This window comes from Hippocampus bargibanti, linkage group LG16, assembly GCF_051943395.1.
Source record: "Hippocampus bargibanti isolate YZ-2025 linkage group LG16, ASM5194339v1, whole genome shotgun sequence".
In the NCBI taxonomy this organism is placed as follows: Eukaryota; Metazoa; Chordata; class Actinopteri; order Syngnathiformes; family Syngnathidae; genus Hippocampus; species Hippocampus bargibanti.
In genome coordinates, this window is record NC_142749.1 from 11,378,733 (window position 1) to 11,388,890 (window position 10,158).

The 10,158-nt window shown below is 41.0% G+C and overlaps 1 protein-coding gene across 1 annotated transcript; it reads right to left on the reverse strand.

Moving 5' to 3' along the window:
* Window positions 1-676: 676 nt before the first annotated feature.
* On the reverse strand, window positions 677-8,390 carry LOC148886464 (uncharacterized). The gene is made up of 6 exons (XM_089017678.1): window positions 8,041-8,390; window positions 7,622-7,799; window positions 7,474-7,552; window positions 3,480-3,535; window positions 792-865; window positions 677-693 (listed from the first exon to the last, which is right to left on the reverse strand). Exons 1-5 carry the CDS (start codon window positions 8,045-8,047, stop codon window positions 844-846), a joined length of 342 nt encoding a protein of 113 aa, XP_088873804.1. The 5' UTR covers window positions 8,048-8,390; the 3' UTR covers window positions 677-693; window positions 792-843.
* Window positions 8,391-10,158: the final 1,768 nt, after the last annotated feature.

Here is a 10,158-nt window from a genome sequence, read left to right on the forward strand (position 1 = left end):
GTCCGGCAAAAACTAATTAGTTAGCCAAGACTATATGCTTGCAAATTTAATGTTTGTGAGGCGAAAAGTTCGTGAGCTAAGGTATCACTGTAATTGTTTAAAATACAAAAATCATTGACACTATTTTAGATCACAATGAATCAAAGTAAGGACAAGGCAACCGTACAACTGTCTGAAAAGAAAGCATCTGTAATGGTGTAATTGGTTTGAGATAAGGAGAGAACATTGAGAGATTTTGCATTCGAAGTCAAGTGGCTGCACATTTCCACATCTTGGTTGTTTTGTTCATTCAGATTTAGACTTTAATTTTGATAATACAAATTGTTTTTAAAAACAAAATCTGAAGATTTAAGACATTGACTAAATTTCAGTGTGCTAAGGTCAGAACCCTGTGGCACTCCCGATTTGCAATGTTTTTAAAATGTTTCCTCGACCAAATGATCCAACATTCTGTTTTTAGTGTAGATTTAGTGTAACTCGATTTCCTCTTTTTTATTGCATAATAAATCAATGTTTTTCAGTGTTGCTTCAAATTTCCCCCATGACATCTTTGACTGTAGATGACGTTCGATTTACAGTAAATGCCATTCTCTTCGATCTTTCCTGATCCATTTTTATTCCCCCTCACCATGACTTCGTATCACTCACCACCTCCTCTTCTTCCTCCTCATCCTCTCGCCAACACCTGTGCCCCTGCGGAGGAGGAAGAGAAGGAGGAGTTCCGGAGAGAAGGAAGCCCCCGGGGGTAGCAAGGAACCTCACAGATGGTTAGCAAATTACACCTTCATTACCTCTCATCTACGCTTCCTCTGGTCAGCGCTTCACAATGACTCGCTGTTCCTGTCACATCTGCCAGCGTGTTGGCCTGCGGCAATTAAAAGTTGTTTGTTGGTTACTATCAGTACACTGACACACTGATATAACACTGCAGTATAATTAGATGACAAAACGGAAACACTGTGGCTGTTTACTTTTAAATGGTTCACGTTTTGATCTGGCTCTCCATTCCAATGTAGAAACAAATGCAGGGGATTATTTATTCACTGTTATTGTCAAAATGTGACCGTCCAATGTCAACCTCCGATCAGACTTGTATTAATTCATATATCTTGGAAAAATATCGGTTGTTTATCTTGATGTTTAGGATCTATGTTGGATTGGATTGGCCTGTATTAGTCTCACAATAGAGACATTTACATTTCACAGCAGCAAAGTGATGGAAGCAAGTGGAAAGGAAGAAGTAGAAAAACAAAATACAGGAGCTGATGGAAAGGCAGCCACTATCGTGGCGCCATCTTGTAGTCAAAAGAACAAATAAAAACAAAATAACAACACAAAGACACAGTTATTCTGCACCCTCTTTGTATGAAGCAGTTCTAGAAAGTGGGGGAGATAAAAGCATCCTATTAACCAGTGGATCAGGGACGTCATGGTGAAATGTGCATGTCTGCTACAAGATAAATGTTGAAAGCAAACACGGAGTTGTGGTATCCATTGATGAAAGAGATATCCTCATATTTCCTGATCCACGTAAATCCGCTTCAATTCCTAGCTGCGATAGTTCCACATACGCATCACAATTTGCAATTTAAGTGAAAATGACAAAAACCCTGGCACTGGAGTGGACATATTTTTGCACATGTATGGCTGAATGAGTGAAAAGTCTTTCAATGGCATACCCCAATCTGTTTTCTTTTTTTCTCCAGTATGGTTTTAATGTTGTGGGTAACGTAACAGTTGGCGAACCGCTATTGATCAGCAGTGACCGCAGACCACCTCCCAAAGGCCTTTTACCTTCCTTCCCGTCCCTCTTCCAGCCCAGCGTGAAAGCGCACGCGAGGGCCCCAGCGCAGCCATTAGTCAGGCCGAGAAGGCATGGAATAATAATGAACGGGGCTCTCATGCATGAGCAAGCAAACCCCATCAGCGCCACCATCAGCTAGTTTCCAGCGGCCATTTCCGTCATCTAAAATGCATGTCCCTCTCACATGAGCGGATTTCGTTCTCTGGCGAGCACTTTCCCCTTTTCCGAGCACTGTAGAACTGCAGGGAGGGGGGAATCCCATCTCCAAAAGGTTGGTTTTGTTCCATACTGCTCACCTTTTCAAACAACGCTAGTTTAAAGATATATTTGTTTGTGATTTACCGCTAGCTGCTTGCTGTTAAATTAAATATGGGTATACTGTACAACACAAAGTTCCCACCTTAATGTTGATATTTGTGTATGTTTTTTTAAAAGCAACAATGTCAATCTTATTTTTTGGGTCACACCAGAACAGCATAAATAATGGAAACAACAATAATACAGCAAATGGTCAATACATATTGATTAACACAAAGTGATTGCACTTTTGCTCGCATAGCCAAGATATCAGAGAAGGACTCATTATTAAGAAACACAGATGCATCGAAAACATTTACGATTCCAAAAGTGTCATGTGGCTTACACTTTGATCAATCCGCAAACGCTATGATTGCTGTATGTTGCTGGACGAACACAGTAAACTCTTGGTGGGGGCGCTGCTGTTCATTTTTTTCCTGTGGCGGCCATTTTGTCGCACTTTTCAAATGTGCCTTTTTTTCTTTTTTTGCTCTTTGGCTCAACTTTCTTTGATTCCATTTAGCATCTTTTTGCATTTTCCATTGACTATTCTTTTTTCCTCTCACTTCTTTTTATTTCTCTCGCTATCTATCTATCCATCGCGCTAGCCTATTCCTATCTATTAGCAATCTAGCTGGCTGTCAAGCCAGCTAGCTATTAGCTATTTGGCTGGCTAGCTATATTTTAGCTAGCTTTCTGTCTATTTGAGATACATCCGGCTTGAGTGAACGCTGGCGCATGTGGCCTCAGCTGCTCACCCACACAAAAATGTATCCTTTGACTGTAAAGTGACATTGAGAGTTTCGAAAGGCACTTATAAATGAAATTTATTATTATTATCATTATTATGGTGATGTGAAATGGTTGATAGCTGATGATTCATTACTTGGACACACTTGTACTTAAATCTGTTATGTGTGCAAAATTATCTTGAAAAAAAAGCTTGTTGAAAATATGCTTCCCATGTCAACACAACAAAAGACAATAACAACAATAACAAAGGCCAGCTTCAACCAGTGACTATGTTTCTTGTCATATGTTTGATATGTCATACTTTGCATCAGCTTCGAACAAAATACAACTTAATTCAACACTTGTCTGCAGAGCCATTAGCAAATAAAAGTCAGTGTCTTGCAGTTCAGCCTCCAGGATTAACATTGCACATGTCAAACCACACTTCCTTGCATGTGTATACTCCATCCAAAAAAACAGCCCAATCTCTCACACAATATTATTAATGACAAAAAGCAGCAATAATGGGCATTGCCAGTGAACTGCGCAGCTCACATTCAAGAGGGGGATAAATCACACTTGGCAGCTTGTACATGGTTCAAATTCGGTATTTGGTGGTAAACAACCTTAAATGAGGAACATTTACCTTAACAAAAGTGGAAACAATCTCCAGGGAGGTTCAAACAGGCTGGCATGATAAATCTGAAACAGGAAATGTTGGTCACATGACCACAAGATCAGGAAGTGATTAGCGCAGAAACAGGTGTGCAGTTTGGCAGGTGTGTTCATTTTCTCAATCATTTAGAGTGATGCAGACTTGAGGCTAACCAGTCATTCAATGTTCCATCCAGATGCATTCAGGGACCTTAAAAAGAATAGTTGTGTTTGTATGGATTTTAACAATATACAGGTAACATCCGATTTACGACCGAATTCAGTTCCAACCAAACGGTCGTAAGTCAAAATGGTCGTAAGTCAAAATCAATTCAAAATGTTGAATAGACTCGGAGGCTAAATGACTCCCAAACTCCCCCTCTGGTGCCATCACACGGTCGATTGCTGGGCAAGTGAGAGGCTGACTGGCCAAAATTGCCGTACGCGTTCCGCCTGCTAGCGCGTTGCGGTGCCAGGTGTAGAATTAAAATGTAAAAAATAGGGTCTGGAGGTTGTAGTCGTAAGTACGGGTGGTCGTAAGTCGAGCCGGTCGTAAGTCGGATGTTACCTGTATTCACTTAAAGTGATTGCACGCCGAAAAGGAGATCCATTCCACCAGAAACAATATAAAACAATCATACGGCATTCTGATTCTGTAATACTGATCACTCTTCATTGAGGATAAATAATATATGCATTTTAGAATTGGTTCGATATCTGCGTATTTGGCGTGCTCTAGTATTTGTTCAAACGGATCTAAACCTGCAGCAGTTTTTATTTATCGGTCAATCAGATTTGCCATGATAAATTTGTTTTAGGCTAGCAGGTTATTCTTAAGGCAATGAAGTGCGGTTGTGCCACTCTTTGTTTTAGGTTTCATTTCATCGTCAACTTTAACTGGGAGCCGTTTCTTTTGTTGATGGCGGTGATGAAACAGCACTTGAATATCAAGTTTGCATTAAAGGAAAATTGGTGAGATGTTGGCTTGTAGCATGATAAACTTGTATGTCAGGTCTCAAGTCACACGTCAGGGTTATGTATAGATATTTTTTTTAATGGAACCACACATTCTTGGCGTCATTTTCAAAGACATTGTTTTCCATGAACACAGGAAGCAGGTGACAAAAGTGTGACAATGATTGATTGCCCATTCATAAAATGCACCTGTGCATTTTAACGACAGAGACTCTCCACACTTTGCTTCCACTCGTGATACAGTGATACCTCGGTTTACGAACCCCTTGGCTTACGAACTTTTTGGTTTACGAACATTAAATTTATGAAAACTTTACCTTGGCATACAAACTTTTTCCGGGATACACACGGAGCGCCACAATGGGTGATGTGTCGTTTGCGAAGTAGCCTGTTCTCCTCACAACAAAATGGCAGACGACTGTTTTTGTCCTCTATTCCCCGCCCCCAGTCTTTGCCACTATTAAAGCCATGTGATTGGTCAAGAACGCAGCAGTGAGGGGAGGTGGTTTAAACATTAAAGAGACAGGCAGACGACAGAGAGAGTGATAAAATGGATAGAAAACAGTCACATTTCAACTAGTTTCAACTTTGACTGTTCGAAAGCTGTGTAGACTGCATGGTTAAAATATCCTATCAATCAGGTTCCACAAATAACCCGCACAAGCCATCTGTCCACCTGATCCAAAAAGCTATCAACTCAGCTAAACAGAACACAATTGATGAGGAACTAGGTAAAATCATCGCAGAGAAAGCACCTACAAGGGATCATTCTTCAAGATGGTGAAAGAAAAAGGCTATGTTCCTCATCAAGTGCTTAATGCTGATGAAACCGGCCACTCCATTCCATCAAGCCATCAACGGCCATCACAAAGGTAAATAAAATGACTTTATTATATAGTACAGTTTATTTCTTTAATTATAATACCAAAGCACATTTTTTATACATAAAATAAGGTAGATTTTGGGTAGTTTTAAGGCTTACAAAATTAGAAAGTAGAAAATTATGTTTTATGGGGACCTGGGAACGGATTATTCTCATTTTAATGGTTTCCAATGGGAAATTAATTTTTGGGATACACACTTGTCGCCTTACGTCTGGGAATCAATTAAGTTCCTAAGCCATGGTATGTATGTATTTCAGACTTCAGACCAATAAACGGCGAAAGTGTGAGAAGATAAAGAAGACCACCGCCACAACAGCATCGGGCCCACAAGTGGTCCACTGCAGCATGTGACAATGAAGAGAGAAGAGCAAGAATGAGTCATACGCAAGCCCCTCCTTTAACTCCCCCCCACTCATAGACACCCCCCACCCCCTTGTAGCCACGTTACGTCCATCCTGACTCATTCTCGCAGCGCAGTATCACGCCTTCTTTTTTTTGCTTCTCCATGCAGACGACCATTCGCTGCAGCTTCATTCACAAAAAAAAGTTGGTCGTTCATTGAAAAAAAATGGTGGTGTTTAGAACATATAAGCATGATGGAATACTTCTTTCTAATTTGGTGGTCTGGTGTGGCGTTCGGTGCCTGCCAGGGCCACCCACTCTGTAAGCCACTGACACTGTTTTCGATTCCCACTTCCTTCCCGAGCTGCTGCATCTTCATCCCCGTCTTCCTCTCTCTGGTTAGCTCATCTCGAGACAGTCTGCTTCCCAGGCAGCTAATTATAGGCCACGGTTGTAGGGGGGCCGGATGTGACAGGGTGCCTCTGTGTGTGCGTGTGCTTCTGTGTGTTAAAGTCAGATATGTCACATTCACACACCATTGTATTGTTTTCCCTTATTTGGCATTTAAATACCCTAAGTCTTCTTTTTGCAAAGACTTGCTGTCAAACAATTATGTTTCATCACTGACGTGTGTGTGTGTGTGTGTGTGTGTGTGTGTGTGTGTGTGTGTGTGTGTGTGTGTGTGTGTGTGTGTGCGTGTGCATGTGCGCACCACCAAGTAGGATACACAACCTCAGCACCTCCCTCACTGTACTGCAGCTCTGACTCATACAAGGTGGATGCAGAGACATCCGGGGTCTGATGATTGGCAATCAGCGTGCGCATACATGTTTTTATCATTGGATGTGACGGAAATGTATGTACAGTGCAATTGTTTATTTTATTTTTTTAATATACCACCAAATACGTGACAGTCAATGATCTGAAGTCCGAAATACAGTGATATCTTTGCTTACGAACTTAATTGCTTCCCAGACAGAGTGTGTAAGGCAAAAGGTGTGTATCCCAAAAAATAATTTCCCATAGGAAACCATTAAAATGAGAATAATCTGTTCCCAGTCCCCATAAAACATAATTTTCTACTTTCTAATTTTCGAAGCCTAAAAACTACACAATATACCTTATTTTATGCATAATAAATGTTCTATGGTATTATAACTAAAGAAATAAACTCTACTGTATAATAAAGTTGTTTTATTTACCTTTGTGATGGTCGATGGCTTAAAGGACAACCGACGTCTCCGGACAAGTTGTGTCCATAATTTGTAAAATATATATATATATATATATATAGCTATATTTTACGTTTTAAGACTCGCGCTGAATATTCAGGAAGTCTTGTTTTTGAGTTGGTGACGAGTCCGTACGTGACGTCACTAAAGGACCGCCCTTTACCGTAAAAAAGATTCATTGTAGCGGTCCTGCCATCACGTCAATGTATTTTGCTGTACTTGTTCGGTCCGGGGACCTCGTGTTGCACCCAAAAGCCGCCAGAAGGCCAGAAGAGGGCGTCCAAGCGCCATATAAGGAATTTATCAGCCTGTGTAAACGGAGGTGGCCACAGGATGTCGTCATTTTGTGCCTCTTTTTTTGGGTGAGATTTTCCCCCAATGTTCAAAATGGCACAAATAAATTCTTTAATCGATTGCAAACATGTACATCTAAAATGAAGCATTTTTAAAAAATTAAGAAATAAAAATAGCCCACTCCAAAAACCAGAAGTTAAAAACAACATAAAAAAGTAAACAATTCAAATTGTATCAATGATTGTTTGTCTCCATGTACCTTTTTGACAGACGGGTGACCAGTCCAGGGTGTAAGCTTTCTCTCACTCACATTCAGATATGTTTCATGAGGACAAGCACTATAGAAAATGGGTGGAAGGAATTGAAGTGTGCATTAAAAAGTGGACTTCCTGTGATGAATCGGTCACCTGTATTGCATCACTGATGAGGATGGGAAAGAAGACAATCTCCTCCTGCTCTTCTTCTTTCTCTGCCCTCCATCATGCTCGCTCCCCCTCCCCATTCTGACGGGATGAGTCACAGACGGGACAGTTCCCTTGATGCACTGCAGAAGCGTCATGTGACGTCTCCGCCGCCGCCGCCTGCCTGCCGTGCATTCATTCATTCTTTCGCCTGATTTTCATTCATAAAAAAGGGCCACTGCTACGAAAAATATATATGCGAGCGTTGAATCCTTTTTCCATTCATAAATGTGTGTCAAGGCTTTGCTTTCACCATGGATACTTTTTTCAGGTTTTATAGTTGCCATGGTTACAGCATGCCAGGAGACAAAAAGAAAATACAGGCAAGACTCTCAGTGGTGCAGTTGGTTACATAATGTACTCACCGGACATTTTATTAGGTACACAGCAAAGACGGGTGGGCAAACTGCTGTCTGTGGGTCATTGTTGCCCAGTGGGCGCTTGATCTGTCTCATCAAAGACAAAAAAAATCCAAGGAACTGCTAAAATGAAAAACAAAAGGTAAAATGAGCTGAAATGGTCATCAAGTCAATCAATCAAAAAAGTCAATCCAATGAAAACATTCCATTACCTTCTTACTACAGATAAAATTGATGGGAAGATGTGACATCATCATTCAGGGACAAATGATGGTTGATGGTGTTTTGGTTACCATGACAACAGAGACAGTATCTTCCCAAATGACAAGGAACGCTAGACATGCACGACAAAGGGCCAATTCAGTCCCCTCAGTGTATGTCATAACCTTCTGCTCATATCTAAAATATGTATTGTTACTTTAAATATTTTTACTGTATAGAACAGCGGATATAAAATATGTACACACCCCGCAAAATGCATCAAGATAAATCATTTAACTCATTCACTGCCCTTCACAAATTTATTCTGGAATTGAAAATATGACATAAGAGCACCAATACCGAATTTGTTATTTTTTTCCTGTTTGCGTGCTGATAAAGCGCTGGCCATGGCCTCTGGCAATGATTTTTTTCCTTTCCACAAGGGGGTAGCATTTCCCTTTTTTTTCTATGTTCGCGCTTTGTTCCAGCTTCAGCTGTTGTTAAAGCCAATATGTATGTATTGCATTGCATTTTGGACAGTCACCCCATTTCAAGATCATACAACTCCAGACCCATATAATTTAGGAATTAACTATTTTTTTTTTCTGATGAAAGAAGAGTGTCTGATGCTACTTATGCTACATTGAATGTTTATGGAGTCCTAAAATTCAATAGTCTGTGGGTCCTGGAATTCGAGTGACAATAACAAAAACCCTGGCAGTGGAGTGGACACATTTTTGCATGTCTGGCAGTGAATGAGTTCATAACTTATTTCTCTCCAGTTGTACAATTTAAAAAGGCATCCCCAAATAGGAAGTAATTACATAACTCAAGTAATGTATTGTGCACAGGAACGCATACCATCCTACAACTGGGAAAATGTGTGTAGAATTAGTCTATCACTTGCCACCATTTAAAGTTCAGGCCTCTCTGTAGAAAACAAATGGCAGGAAAGGCAGACAAGTGTCACATTTCGGTTTGTGGCCAATGCGTGGCACTGTTGGGACCCGCCTACAGCTGCACATATGTGGTTCGTTTTAATCAATGGCAGTTAAGACACTGTCATCCAGTGTCGTGTTTGTTTCACCTTGTCAGGCTTGTTTCATCTTATCAGGGTTTGCTTCTGGTTTTGTTTGCTACTTTGGACCTTTCTGTTCTGATGACTTTGAGATTTTTTTCCTGCTGACTTTATTTAATACAATTTGTCAAATACACCCTCCTCCTCCCTCCTGTCTTAATTTTTGGGGTCCACCACCTCCGCCACCTTGCAAATTGTGATAAGAATTTGGAGATCTGGGGTTCTTTATAGACACTTAGAATGAAAAACCTCGAATTTGAACAGGGCTAGACTTTTAAATCCATTGGACATTAGGTTGTTTTTTTGGTGGAGGTGCATAATTGCGCCACATTTTATTGACATCTGAGCAAGTGTCTTTCTTTTTCTTTCACTAATTAGTGGATCTTGACAATCTCATCATTCTTATTCATGACATTGTATAGCAAATAACCCCCAGGCAACGTTTACGCACCCCATGAGCAAGTAAATTAACGCGAACGGCAAACTACGGCAAGGTGTTTTTGTGAATGAACGGTGCGCCATTCAAGTTCACCGTCGGAAAGGGAGGAGAGAAGAAGCTCAACGTACAGTATGAATCACCACAACAAAGTGGAGGAGGGGCATGAAGTGGGATGGGGTGGGGTGGGGGGTGTTGGTGATGTCATTGATGATGGCGGGGGAGTCAGTCGTGAGTCAGAAGGAGGAGGAGGTGGGTACAAAAAAAATGGGAGCACATGGGAAGGTGCATGGCGCACCTGCTAACATGGTGGATGACTCACCACTGCTTTACACACACACACACACGCACACTCGCACACACACACACGTGCACGCTGGATTTAAACACACACGAATGAAGGATGAGG